This window comes from Natrix helvetica (assembly GCF_964273705.1).
Source record: "Natrix helvetica genome assembly, chromosome: 6".
Classification (NCBI taxonomy): domain Eukaryota; kingdom Metazoa; phylum Chordata; class Lepidosauria; order Squamata; family Natricidae; genus Natrix; species Natrix helvetica.
The window spans coordinates 34,571,289-34,586,762 of record NC_138553.1 but is presented as its reverse complement, the minus strand read 5'-3'; the positions used below and the strand labels follow the sequence as shown (position 1 = coordinate 34,586,762).

Genomic DNA, 15,474 nt, shown 5'->3' with positions numbered 1-15,474 from the left:
AATATTTTTGTTCAGATGTTTAATAGCAGTGACTTACTGCAAAATACTAGATGTATAACTATATGGTTTTCATTCTCACTGTGTAAATTTGTGATAAAGATACAACAGTGTTTTGGGCTGGGTATTGGAATAAATCTTAATTGAAGACATCTTAAGTAATTCAATTTCCTTCTATAAAAAAAGTAATGAAGGACAAGTTAATACATGGATATGTAAACTGAATCAGAGATCATTCTGCGGCGCTAATCTGATCTCCTTCTTTTCTAGTCTTTTTGGTCTGTACTTTTGAAATGCAATGAGTGGAATTACATAATTCAGATTTATATTGAATATGTTGAACACAGACTTATTGAATCAGTCCCTGAATCTATGGTCAAAATAGAAGGATGATATTTTGTTTTGTGAAGGACACAATAAAGCACATTGTTTCGGTTCTAGAAATGAAATATTTTGGTAGTCACTGGCTAGCTACATGACTCTTGAGGTTGGTCCTCTGATTGTCCCCTGAGAATACCTATGGGATTTCCCCGGAGAAGGCATACTGCCTTAAGATGTAGACATTCCATTTCTTGATTAGATTTTTGAATCTAAAAGATTTGAAAAGATTTTTTCCTATAACTATGGCAAATCCATTTTAAATACAATACTACCTAATCAAGTGATTGTTGCCACATGTGATGGGGTATTTTCTAAATTTATATTTGAGAGAAGTTCAGAGATTAAAAATCAAATTGTTTCCTGTTACGTATCAGGAAAATAACCACTAAACTTGTCTTCTTTAAAAAGTAGCTTTGCAGATTAGTATGGTAATGCATTTGGTCTTCCACTTTAGATATTGTTAATTCTTTCTTTAAATGTTAGAATGTCCTTCTCTCTTCATTCTTTTAGACAAAGCAGGCTGTTCTCACTTTCAGTATTTAGTACATTTTCTTTTTTTAAAAAAGGTAGATTTGGAAGGGTTTTATAGCGGTAATTCTGGTGAGGATTCTATAATCTTGCTTGTATCTTCTTTGTGTAGGGAACTGTTAAATACCCCTACCATTTAGCAAAGCAGACAAATTTATCAATAAGGCTGCTTTCATATAAAAGATGTGATTTTTTTTTCTTGCTAGTAATGGAAGATTCATTCTTTTGTTTAACTGTTGACTTTCTGCCCAGATTTAATTGGGAAACATTTTGTTTTTTCGCCATTAGATGTTTAAATAATTCTAAATTCTACAGCAGCTCAACACTGAAGCTTCATCTCTATCATCGTCCCATTCTTTTGATAGCAAACAGTTGTAAATGCTTAGAGAGCCACCATCTTTCACCAAAAACAGCATCTGTTTCTAACTTCAGCTTTTTATTTTCTATCTTTCATTTTCTTTTTTCTTTTTTTGTTGATAAATCTCCCAGACAACAACAGTTCTGTAGAGAGTTTAAATATGAAGGAATGGCAGGACGGGCTAAGGGCACTTCTACCGAACATTAACATCAACTTTGGTGGACTGCCCAATGCTACTTCCCCCTCCAACGCCAACCACAGTGTACCAACGTCCAACACTGCCACAACCGACAGCCTGAATTGGGACAGCCCTGGGAGCTGGATGGACCCCGCAATCATCACAGGTAACAATTTCTCGCTCATTCAGCTCCATTGACAATGATCAAGTGCATATTTGGCACAAATTAATCAATACACCTTTTTTGGAAAAAATGCGGTGGTCTCTTCCAGCTTCCATCTATCAACTTTCAAGAGGCCCAGAAATCTTAGAACAAATAAATATTTGTACCCCACAGTCTTTTCTTTTGCATGCCTGGCGTCTTTCTTAGCATATCTGAAGTTTCTGTCAGTTCCCACATCAACATGATGGCATGTTTTTCTGTGCAATACAGTTTCTATGCTACCGGATTTTAACTGGATTACTTTTTTCATTAAAAAGGGACATACTCCACTGTTTATAAAGCTCTCTTTATAAGGCTGTTTTCCTAGTAATGGTTATTATTTGGAAAGGTAGAAAAGGAAATAATTGTATGTTATTATGGAAAAATGTCTGGGCATGGTGAAAAATCATCTTAAGGGACAAATGCTCCCCAGGAAAACTCAGCTTCATTTGTGTTTGAAAAACTGTATTCATAATCATTTCATTTCTGCAAGCCAATAATTATTTTTCTGATCTTGCTACTGGTTAAATTGCACTGTCCTACTTCATATATATAGTTCTTGCTTGCTTTGAGTAACCTATGTCTCCTGTGATTCTCTTCTTTCTAGGTATCCCAGCCTCCACTGGAAACAGTTTAGACTCTCTTCAAGACGACAATCCACCGCATTGGCTAAAGTCTCTTCAGGCTCTCACAGAGATGGATGGCCCCAGTGCTGCCCCAACACAGACCCCCCACAGTAACCCCTTCAGTACACAAATTCCATTGCACAGAGCCAGTTGGAACCCCTATTCCCCTCCTTCAAACCCTGCCAGTTTCCACTCTCCTCCCCCAGGCTTTCAGACAGCTTTCAGACCCCCTAGTAAACCCCCCACAGATTTATTACAGAGCTCAGCGTTGGATCGTCATTAGGAAAACTACAAAAACATTAGAAATGCAGGAATTGCTCCTCCCAGATTTCCTGTACCCACCTATGGCCCCTCTTTCATATTTTTCTTTCTGAAGAATCTGGTTCCTGGTCAAAAATCTTTCCCAACCAGCTTCCAAATCAATGCAATCACAGGGTCATAACTATTATCTTTTTTTCTTAAGTTTTGCTGAGTCAGTGTTTGAAATACACTGTTTAAAAACTATTTCTTTAAACACACTAAGAGAGAAATCAAAATGCATAATATTTTCATGAATCTTTTGCACATAATTATTTTAGCGTAGCAGAAAAATGTCATGTTGACAATAGAAGAAAATAATACAAAATTCAGAATCCAGTGCAGAAATATATTGGGGAAAATCAGTGGCCTAACATTCGTGTTGCATTCTGTGAGTTGATTATACAGGGAAATCCTTTTTTTTTTCCTTTTTTCTCTTGAAGGAGTGGGACAGTTTTGTCAGTAAAGTTTTGGCATAAAGTAGGTGACAGACAATTTGCCTGTAGAAATAACTGACATGTTGGTAAGAAATGATTTAACAGAGGGAATTTTAAAAAGTTTTGGCTTTAGATTTCAAATAAATATAATGTTTTTAAAATATCACAGATTTAATGCCTAGCATATACATAATATAATTATAAGCAGCTGAAACACGAGTGATATTCACTTCAATCTTTCTGTCTTCTTGTCAGTCTCTCTTTTTTTTAATCACCTGATTAAGACACTCTGAGATAGCACTGCATTGGGGCCACAGATCATCATCAGGAGCGCAACCTTTGACGACCTCTGCCTGCAGCTTTTACTTAACCTTGTAGTTTCTGGACGTTTGTGCAGTATTGAAAGACAGGGGAAAAAAGAAACATAAAATTAAACATGGTTATAACCTGACGCTAAAACTAAAAACAAGGAAATGTACCTCTTTCTTCAGAATTAAAACTAAAATCTTAAATAAAACAGAAAACTTGATGACAACCTTTTGTGAATTCTCTTTTTTTTCTGTTTTATGCATATGTCAATTTCTGTGATAACGTTTCCCCAAAAAATTCTTGAGGCTGTGTACTCCCCATGAAGCATTTGATGTCCTTTCCTTAACACCGTTATTTATATTTTTATGTCATGTCTCATTTTTATTTTCTCAAATAAATGCTATGTCACCCTCCCTGACAATTCTTTCTCCTCTGCTTTTAAAGTTAAGAATTTTTAATTTAAACAGATCAGACTGTCTTCTTAGATTATAACGGGTATTTTATAGGAATTCCTAATAGTCATGCCTTATTGAATTGGTAGCTTCATTTTAAACGTCATGATTTAACTTAATATATTTAAAGATCATATTTACTCAGTGTTTCTCTGGCTGGAGGATTCTGGGAGTTGAAGTCCAGTTCTCTTAAAGTCTCCAAGGTTGAGAAACACTGCACTACCTTAATCAGATCTCATATTTTAGAAATGAAAATGATTCGGTGTATTAAGAAAACATTTTATTCAGGGAAGGACTTTTGCAAGCTGAAAAGTACATTTGTGATTCTTGTCGACTTCACACAAATTCGGAAGTCACAGAAATATAAAGAAAGCAATAAATTTGCATTTCCTGACAGTGGAAATGGGACATTCCCATTTCAGAGAACAAATACTGGTATTTGCCTTTTTTCCTGCTACCTATCAGTGTGTACTGTTCCCTGTTGTAGATAATCAAGAAGTTGAATCATAAAAGCTTGCCTCAGATATATTTTTAGTCTGATAAATCTATGCAATACCATCCTAGGAACAAGTTGTATCTGAACTATCTTATCTTTCCAGCTTCATGTACTTCATGAACTCTACTTTTAACAAAGCTATCAGTTTCTGAAATCAGTTTTCTGCTGCATCTGAATCAGCAAATGCTGATTTTAAAGAATTCGTCAGAATATAAAGTTGGGAGTATAGCAGGAGGTGGGAAGCTATTGTTACTGGCTGTTACCTAGACATTGTGGACATTTTTCAATCCTTCCTCTATGAAGCTGTTAGTGAGACTTTTTAGTTCTGGTATGCTGTTGCCCTTTACCAAATGAAGAAGTACTAGGATAGCATATATAGAAATATAATTTCATCTTAGGCTAGATTAGGCTTCCTAGGCTAAATAAATCATAGTTCAAATCACTTGAAGATCTTCCCATGTAGGCAGTTATACAATAGCAAATTATTGAGTTGATTCTAAAACTTAATAAAATTTGGCAGCAGATAAGAGTATTGATTGTACAAGTAGCCATCGACTTTCAACGATTTGTTTAGTGACAGTTTTAAGTTACAACACCATTGAAAAAAGTGGCCTGTAACTATTTTTCACATGATCCTTGCAACATTCTCTTGTTCAGGTAATCAAAATTCAGGCACTTGGCAACTGACTCATAATTATGACAATTGCAGTGTCCCAGTGTCATGTAATCACCTTTTGAGACCACCTGAGGAATAAAGTCAATGGGGAAGCCAGATTCACTTAACTGCTTTGTTACCAATTTAACAACTGCAGTGATTCGCTTAACAACTGGCAAGAAAGATCATAAAACTCAACTGTGTCATTTAGTAACATATTTTTTTTAGCTTAATTGTGGTCATAGGTTGAGGACTATCTGTATATTCTGTATCAGAGTATTCAATTAAAAAAAACTTCAAGGTGAAAACTATTATTGCTTAGAATAAAAATTTGGACTGGCCCAATGAAGAGGTGACTTACTATTTTGTGCAACTGCAGGAAACCAAATGTATAATCCCATTTTATAGGTTTCGTGTTGATGCATTTACTGCAGTTTAAATAGCTTATGTTGGTGCACTTAGGCTTGTAATTAACAAAACGTGTGAGTTAGCGACTGCTTCTTTTAAATCTACAGGATGTCGCATTCAGTTCTAACATTCCATAAATTGTTGACATTTTTCTTTTGGTTTGGAAAGAGCAATTCATTGCTAATTTTTCATAATTAAACAATGAGATGCTGACTCCTTATAGCCTTATTAAAAAATTAAGTTGGGGCTCTGTTAGCCAGGATAGATGGGGACTTAAGCGTAACTCAAACCCTTCTACTTTGTGTCTTATTACTGTTGAAGTCTCATACCTTACTGCAATTTGAGCTTATTTCAAGGCTTCTGTTAGGTTGACACATCCTGTTTAAAGAATATTGGCTATCCCAGTAAAGATGCCCTTTATCAAAGTTGCATATTTTCCCCCAAAATTGAAGTGTAGCTTTGTGAACTTGTGTACATGTGTGTAACTTCAAGTGAACTTGGCTCCTGGTGACTACCTGGAGTAGCCTCTGCAGTTTTCTCAAGATTTTTGGAAGTGGTTTGCCATTGTCTCCTTCCTAGGGCTTAGAAAGCATGACTGGCCTAAGGTGACCAGCTCAACGATTTCCCAGCTTCTATTCTGGTGCCTTAACTGTGACACCACCTGGCTCTCTAATATGTAAATACATTACTTATATTGCCTATTATAAAGCCTTGTGGAAGAAAAAAAGTAACATTTATTTATCTCTTTAATGTTTTCTAGCAGCACCTATGTCTTGCTGAGTTTTCCATTGTGAAGGGAATAATATATCTGAAATATGCCTTATTTAAAAAAAAATGGAATTCTTTAGTCTCCTTGTCTCTGAGTCCCTCTGTGACATTTCTATTCTTAATTTTTCTAGTATTAAACAAAAAACTTAATTTTTATTTCCCAAAGTGTTAACGTTTTATCAAGCACCTATTGAGGGAGTTTGAAATTCTTGAAAAATCAAAAGTTTGATCATTTTAGTTGCCTCAGTTCAACCAAAATATTAGATCTTTATTATTCCTGTTTTTCATTTCTTGTTTTATCTTCTGATACATGAGATGAAATTGTTATTAAACAGTTTCTTAATGTTTTTGATTATATTAATTATAATTATAATATATAAGTAATAGATATTATATTATAATTATATTAACTCTTAAATCCAAACCCACTACTATATTTAAATTATTAGCTATCCTTGCACTTTAGGAAGATTTTGAACATTTGCTATTATCACTGATATTTCTACAAAATTATCAAATTCTATCCTAATATATTTACTTGCATTACTAAAAATCCAGTTTAATTTCTTTATTTCTATAAAACTATTACTATATTTCTATAACTAGAAATAATTGCTAGGATAACTGATAGCTATGTTTGGTAATTCTTGAAATTATTTCTGATTCATATTTCTTAATTCTTTATTGAGCATTGACTATATTATAAATCTGATCTATTGTGTTGAAAAAGTAATTGTCGGATTTAAAGTTTGCTTTAAAAATAGTGCAGTCGGTACAGTCAATTGCTTTAAATAGATGAGCATACTGATAGAGAAACATTAATTTTCAAGAGTGAATAATAATTAACAGTTTTCGGGGGGGGGCTAGATATATTTCTTTTTGGAATAAAATCTGATTGGTTAGGCTGTATAATTTCTCCCATAATTAAATTGAGAAGTTTAGCTAGTAGTTTAGTATATTATTTATGATAAATATGGAGAGAGATAAGTCTGTAAGAAGATAATTCCAATGAATTGTTGTGTGATTTAGGAATTAAAGGTATTTTAGAATTGCACTAGCATGAGAGAAGAAAATTACCTTAATGCCAAAAATTCTCATTTAATAATATTTTTAAATGCCTTATAGAACTCATTTGTTAGAACCTGGGAATTTTCTACTTTCAATATTTTTTTACAAAAACTGTAAACTTCTAATTGTAAAAATGAGTCCAGAAAATTTAGGTTATCTAAATACTTACATTTTCTATATAAGGTTTTTAGTAGTATTAGTTTGCAAACTAGAGTTGCCCTCAGTGAGTTGGGTTGCATACAAGCTTGATAAATAAATAAACTTTTAAATAAGATTTTTATTATTGATGATGTGACCATAAGTATCTTTTATTGCTTTTATATAGTATTTTACCTTTCGAAAGCTTATTTTCCAATAATTATTGACAAATACATAGTATTATTGATTTATTTATTTATTAAAAATGAGCTAATAATTATGCCAATTTCTAAATATCAAGCCTTTTCCCTTTCTTAATGCTTAGATGTATATGTTAATTAAGTCTGAATTTTATCCACATAGATTTAAATTCTGAAGATAACACCAGAAGACTCAATTTGGTTTAGTGGTTAGGGCACCAGGCTGGAATGTGGGAGACCATGAGTCCTAGTCCCACCTTAGCCATTAAAGCCAGCTGGGTGACAACTGGGCCAGTGATTCTCCTCACAGGATTGTGCCGAAAATAATGGGAGGAAGGTGTGTTGTATATGTTTGCTGCCTTGAGTTATCTATAAAAATAATGCAGAGAGGATACAAATAAATAATACATTCATTGATTTCTTTTTATTCTCCGCATTTACATTGTATTTTCACCTCTTACACGTTTCCCTGAAAATAAGACAGAGTCTTATTTTCTTTTGACCCCTGAAATAAGCACTTGGCCTTATTTTCGGGGAGGTCTTATTATTTTTGAGGTGCAGGAGGCAGTGAACATGGTCACTTCATGGCTGCTGCTATGTTGCAATATTTTTGGGGAGGGCTTATTCTCAGGGGAAGGATTATTTTAGCGTATGCGCTCAAAAGCCCAATTGGGCTTATTATTCGGGGAGGTCTTATTTTTGGAGAAACAGAGTATATATTGGGTTATGTCTATTTGGGTTAAAATATTCAAAAAATAATTAAGGTCCAAATATATCCTCAAATGGGATTGGGGTCTTTGAATAACATGTAAGTGAGTGGATGCTTTGTGCTAGAATGTTGGTAGTTCATGCAGTTATATCAAATTCGGCAAATCTTTAGATGCTAAAAATTATCTTCTATTTTCCTGATTATTTGTTCTATCAACTGGTTCAGCTGCCTCAATATTTAAATTAGTCCATAGAACCAAATTCTAGCCAAATTTATTTAAGGCTTTCATGTTTTTTTGTATAAACTTGATTGACTTTGACTTGTTATATAGGTAGAGATCAAGTTATAATTTTACTATCAAATTTCCCTTTAATTAAAATTGATCTTCCCTTTATGTTTTTGAATCTTTTCTATATAATGTCTACATTAGCATAACATGAGATGGTTATCTTTGTTGACTTGGAACTAAAATCTTTAATTTTTTCTGATGTATATATTTTCTGTAACCTATAGATTAAAGGACCTTAAATATTAACCAATTCTAGGTCTGTATTTGGATTACCCAGCCTCCAACATTTAAAGAAGCTATCCTTGTCTTGCTTATTATTCTTACAAAATGAATTTATCATCAGTAAAACCTTTGCTACCTTACCAAGCAATGATTAAATTTGTGAGGTTATTATGAATTTTCATACTAATTATCCTTTTTGCTCCCATACCATTTTCTCTCACTCATCCCTAGTTCTCTTCTTTATTTACTCCCCCCACCCTCACCCTCCCAGCCTGTTAGATCTACTAACTAGTGTAATTTAGGGGATTGTTGAACTTCATCTCCTTTCTTTCCAGCTACCCTTGTCTTTTACATCAACTTTTAAACAATTGTCTGTGTTTTGTGTTTCTTCCTAACTAATATAAAACATGTGAATTATAACCAGCAATTGTTTTATGAGTCCAAATGCTAAAAGATCCCATTGTCAAATCTTCTATAGAGTTATGAGTTTCTTAAACATTAAAGATTATTCTCTATTCTCTAAGAAGGCATTTGAAAACTGTTCATTTTTGGAATGTATAAATAATATCTATTCCTTGAGGTTGAAGTATTAGCTTGAAAACTAACTCTTATTTATACCTTCTTTCTCTTTTTAATAATTATTCTATTTAAATTCTATTCTATGGAGATTTGAAGCTTGTACTATGGTAAGACTAATGCCGTAGAAAACTAACACTATATCTCTGTCTCAATTTACCTATTAAGTTTCTATGGATTTTTTTTCACCTGATTATTTAAATTTTTATTAATATATTTCTTGGTTTTTGGATTTAGTTAAATTTTTAATTAAATTCAAATCTGGAAACTTTTTGAGATAAATTAGCTATTTGCTGTATTTTCCCTAATTTCTCTAACTCTGAAATTATCTATCCTGTCCCAGTCATATGGATCAGCCAAGTACATTTTAACATCATTAATATATTTGTGAACTTTTCCAATATCAAGCTCATTTTTCACAGCAAGTTCAGATGCTTTTTTTACAGAGTTATTTCTTAAACTTGAAAAAGACAATGCTTAGTTGTTTATTAACCTGTTCAGACATACCTGCCAAGCCCTTTCAATCTAAAGTGGTTGATTTATACAGATCCTCTATTAGTTCTTTAGTTGCTTAAGTAGATTTCCTGTTGAGACAACCTCCAAGTTTTTTAAGGGTAGCATTCAGGTTTTGCATCTTCCAAAGGGGCAATTGTCTTCACCATCTTTTCACTGAACAGATTGTTGTCTCAGCTATCTTGACTCATCCAATGTATGCCTTGTTCCTCTGCCATGTTGTGGATTTTTCTTGGGCATTTTGCTATTGTCAATCTTTCAGTTAATCAAATCTTACGTTAAAAATAAACAGCAATAATGTTCAAGAAAAGTGGGTGGGGAAGAGAACATGGAGCTCAAAACACTATCATCTCTAATACCTAGTTGCTTCTCTGAGATTGGGCTCTAGTTATGAATTCACTCTTTAACCAAATTGCTGTACTTTAGTCTCTACCTAATTATAATATGGGGGTAATATGGAACAGTTGAAAGAATTAAGAATACAGGTGAAGTTTAGAGTATTTGGGGATGATGATAAAAAGAAATTAATGCTTTTGTGCAAGGTGCAGCGAATATAAAATATATTGAACCTTGGCTCGGTGAAATGGCAGAAAAAGCATTTTACTCATACACTCATTTCCTATGTTCTATAGACATAAAGTCAGTGCCAGAAGATTTGCTAGAAGTAGTAATTACAATGATGATGATGATGATGTTCGTCCATCGTGTTTGAAGAGGATGTTGACATCTAACGGGTTGTGGGCTCTCCACGGTGTGTCTGTAGGTGGCTAGTAAGGCCTATATGGGCACGGAATGTTCTGCCACATGTCAGGCAGACATATGTGGGCATCATTTTTGCAGCATTTGCAACTCTGGCTTTGCAGAGTGCTCACTTCTCTGTGCTATGGTGGTTCTTCTGTCCTCAGATGTTGGGCAACCTTGGTGGATCAGCATGTGCCATGTCGATTGATCTTGGCCATGGTTTCCCAGGAGGTGGTGTCGATATCCATGGACTTGAAGGAGGCTTTCAATGTGTCTTTGTACTGCTTCCTTTGTCCCCCATGCGATCGCTTTCCTTGAGACACCTTACCATAGAGGAGCTGTTTAGAGATGCGATGGTGTGGCATCCTTGCAACATGGCCTGCCCAGCGTGTCTGGGCTTTCATCAGCAGGGTGTGAACTGATGGCAGGCATGCTCTGGAGAGGACTTCTGTGTCTGGCACCTTATCCTGCTACCGGATCCTCAGAAGTCTGCGGAGGCAGGTCGTGTGAAAGTAGTTCAATTGCCTAGCGTGCCTCCTGTATACAGTCCAAGTCTCACTGGCATACATCAGGGTAGTTAGCACTACTGCAGTAATTGCAATATATTGTATACAAGAGTAGATCATTTCCAGGAAATAGTTTTAGTAATATTTAGTAATATTCATGCCAACTTTCTTTGTGTAAAATAATTAAGTAAGTAATTTTTGTGATGCATATATCTTACACAAACTGAAATAATATTGATTAGGAATTGGTAACTATGCATTATCCTTTAAGGTTAACTTATCTCTTTGCATTTCCTGAACTTATGTGCCAGGATGTTTTCTATTTCCCATTATCCATAACTGATATGGCCAATGGTGGAATATAACTAGAGTTTCAATACTCTCTGGAAAGTAGTTTTTTAAATGAAAAATGTGAAATAAGAGCAAGGACACACAAATGCATACACTGAAGAAAAAAAAACTACAAAGCCACATAATGGGGAAAAAACAGCTTTCAAAAATGCACATTGTAAAACTACAAAAATAAACATTAGAAAAAGGAACACCAGAATGTGGATTTTTATGGAATTTTACTAAGATGAAATGATTAGAAAAATAAGAAACCAAGAAAGGAAAATGTTCTAAAAAAAACTCTACCCAATTGAAAAAGACCTTCCAAATTCATATTTGTATACTAAAAGATTCCAGTGGACAGACAGTAAATTAAAGAGGGAGGGAGCATATTGAAATTTTGTACAATAGAAATGCCAAATTCGAAGATAACTTGGAAGATATTCCCTATTTATAAGAACCTTTAATATTAGAAGTTAGATCAATGATTACCAATTGAAACTCTGCAAGAATTGTTGGAATATCTACAGAAGTATGAAAACAACAAAATAATCAGTAAAGATTCTAAGTAAATTATGCTAAGAAATGTGGAGACTGATATATTGGCCAACAGATTGGAAGAGGCCAGTCTACATATTAATACCAAAGAAAGGAGTCTTAACATGATGTGCGCATTACTTCACAAAGTTCTTAATTTCACATGTTAGAAAAATAATGCTTAGGATTATCCAATGTATAATGCCGGCATGGAAAGGGAGATGCCAGATGTTCAAGCTTACTGTAGAAAAAGCCAAGGAGCAAGAGGTGTTATTGCTGATGCATGCTGGGTAAGTGAGAAAGCCAAGGAATAACAGAAATAAGTCAATGTGATTCATTAGTTGTTTCAAACTATCAAACTATGAAATGTGCACAGAAAAAAGTAGAATTCTAAAACATCTCATCTTCCTCCTGAGAAAGCCATAAAGACAGGAAGTCACGTACTATTGGAGAGGGCTCTTGAGAATATTCTGGATAGTCAGAAAAACAAAAAAGCCAGTTGGGTGACTCAGTTCTAGAAAGAAGGCAATGGCAAACCACTGCTGAAAATCTTGCCAAGATAACTGCAGGGACTTAGCCAAATAGTCACCATGAGTCAAGACTTAATTGAAGGCACCAAAATAAAAATAAAAATGCAATGTCCTAGTTCCACTGACAACCCATAATGCTAAGCAAGATGAAAAGAAAAAGAGGATAGCCAATAGCAATTGTAAATGTGAAGCACCCTAATATCCATCCAATGCAGCATCTAATAGCCAACAGGCAAATAGATTCCTTAGAAGTCCATAAGCACACTCCATTGTCCAAATTTTGTTCTAGGAGTCCTTTTTTTAAACCCTCTATATTAATTTCCTATGACATAGAAGGAGTTCAAGAACCAAACTACCAGTCAATAACAACTTGATTGCACATGTTCAAAGATGGCAAACATATTTTTAAACAGTTTCACTTATGAAACACAACCTATACTACAAAAATCAATATTTTCTCCTTTGCTCTTCTTTTGTTTGGTCGTATCCCTACATTTAAAAAAATATTTAATTGAATTCATTGAACTTTAAAAAGAAGAAGAATGCATTATTATCCCCTTAATTTACTAATTAATGTTTAATGTTTTCATGAAAGATGTTAGTGCATCCGGAAGTGATTATTAGATTAGATTCAGTTAAAAAAAGCTCTGTACCTAGAAAAAACATTACTTTTATCCTAGACAATTTTTGTTGAAGGTGACACTTGATCTGTTTGTTCCACATCATGTACAATTTTCTTACATTCTGTAATTTGTATTCATTAGATGTTTCTGTTTAGCCAGTTAAGGTTCTTTCTTCTTATTTAAAAGAGGTCTAATAATTATTATACATTAACGATACATATATTTCCTATGATTAATATTAAAACATCTTGTAGCTCTTTGTAGATTTTAGTTTTACATTACTTATTTCTATATTATTGGTAATTTTATTCTTCCAGAAATTTTTCATAGTCTGTAGGCATACCTAGTTTCATATGGAAGAATTGCAAAATTTTACACTTTTAACGATACATACGCTGACTAACATAAAATCACATGACCCCAGGATGCTGCAATTATAATAAATACATACTGGTTGCCATTTGCAACTTTCCCAAGGGGCTTCTGATGAGAAGAATCAGTGAGGGAACAACCACAGCAAAAGTTTGTAAAATTGGACACAACACACTTAATAACCTCATCACTTACTGATGGATATTTCTGTCCCAACTGTAGTTGTAAGTGAAAGACTTCCTGTAGTGTGTATGGATAATCATGAAATAACCTACAGTGCAGTCGTCCTCCAGTAACAATTAAGCACAGAATTTTGGTTGTACATCACTGCAGTTATTAAGTGAATAATGTCATCACTGGATGCCAAGCATCCAAATGGCGATCATGTGACTGCAGGAACTCTGATAATCATAAATATGGATAATCATGAAATAACCTACAGTGCAGTCATCCTCCAGTAACAACCACAATTAAGCACAGAATTTTGGTTGTACATCACTGCAGTTATTAAGTGAATAATGTCATCACTGGATGCCAAGCATCCAAATGGCGATCATGTGACTGCAGGAACTCTATAATCATAAATATGAGGACTGATTGTAAGTCACTTTTTTCAGCACCATCATAACCTTGAGCAGCTGCTAAACAAATGTCATAAGTAGAAGACTACCTGTAGGGTTTATGTTCTTAAACTAAGCAAAGAGATCCTACACGTTATGCTGGATAGTAGGTTTTTCATTTATCAGAATGCTAAAAAATATGCTGATATTATTAAAATACCATTTATAATTGACTTCACATGTTGATCTTGTTGATATGTGAGATACATCAAAAGTGGTGAACTTTTCCTTTAGATACAGGTAGCTCCTGTCTCTCCCAGTCTTCTGAAGTTTTCTGTATTTAATGTGTGGAATACTGGTTTAAGAATGAATTTTCTATAGCGCAGATCACACTGCACAGTTCAAATGCTCTTCTTTACTAATTCAGCATTTTCTTCCATAAACTGCTGGAAATATCTAAAATATAAGAACACATACGAAAATTTAAACATTATAGTGAAAAAAATGTAGCCTGATCTCTTAAATAGATCCATTTTGGGAGATCTATGGCAGACAATTGTACTGTAACCTGTTCTTGGGTTTATGCCATTTCTATAATTTTTCATTTCCAATAATGGGGCCATTGTCCCTTTTCACTTTATCGTTTTGCCTAAATAATTTAGACATATATATTGTTTCATAATGCAAAATTGGATTAATAAATTATTTGAATTATTTTTTTTCTAGCCAATATTGTCATAATAAATCAGTTCTTTCATATATGTGGGAATATTTCCCATTTGATTTTTTGACCTGCAGGAGGCAGCATTAGTTAAGCAATTTGCTTGCCAATTTATGAAGGATGTGATAGATAACCTACCAACAAAAATATTTAGACTGGGGGGGGGGGGAAATCATTGTAAGATTCATTGAATATTACCACTAAAGAGAAAACAAAAGTCAAAACAATAATCCAATTGGCTTATCAAGATGAAGGAAATCCTTGATTTAACAGAGCTCAGTTTAGAAAATATCATAAGCAGTGGGAAGCAATATGTCCATATACTGTGTCCTTTGGGGCATGTATTTTATTGCCATTTTTTTGGCTTTCAGAGCTCCCTTGGCTAAAATTATAAAAAAAGGGCACTCTGTTTCCTGAATAGTTTGATGCAGGAAACTCCAAAATGTAGTATAAATCTTAAGGAAGGCTTAATTAATTTAACTGTCTTTGCAACCCTCCTATAAAAAAAGTTTCTTCATCATGTCCTCCTTGGCATATAATAAAGAACACTAATAATGAGAGGCATTGCAAACCATTTGAGAAACAATGGATAATGAAAGCGTTCATAAATTTCCGTAATATTATATATAACTTAATAGGTATGCTTCTATGACATCACATCATTAACAGCGAGAAGTGAAGAGAAATGCATTGAATTTAATCAAACTTACTTCCTCAAGCCAAGTTCCATTTTAAAGTAAAGAAAGA

At 33.9% G+C, this 15,474-nt stretch overlaps 1 protein-coding gene across 8 annotated transcripts in view; it reads left to right on the top strand.

Annotated features, from left to right (window-relative positions):
- The window catches only part of CNOT4 (CCR4-NOT transcription complex subunit 4), an 82,454-nt gene extending 78,915 nt beyond the window's left edge, over positions 1-3,539 (top strand). For 5 of the 8 annotated variants that reach the window (XM_081958263.1, XM_081958266.1, XM_081958265.1 and 2 more), the window contains 2 exons: positions 1,396-1,608; positions 2,252-3,539. In XM_081958263.1, coding sequence (XP_081814389.1) covers positions 1,396-1,608; positions 2,252-2,553 — 515 coding nt within the window. In that variant the 3' untranslated portion in view covers positions 2,554-3,539. The remainder of the gene's footprint in view (positions 1-1,395; positions 1,609-2,251) is intronic. The other 3 variants (XM_081958269.1, XM_081958268.1, XM_081958267.1) reach the window with 1 other exon arrangement.
- Positions 3,540-15,474: the final 11,935 nt, after the last annotated feature.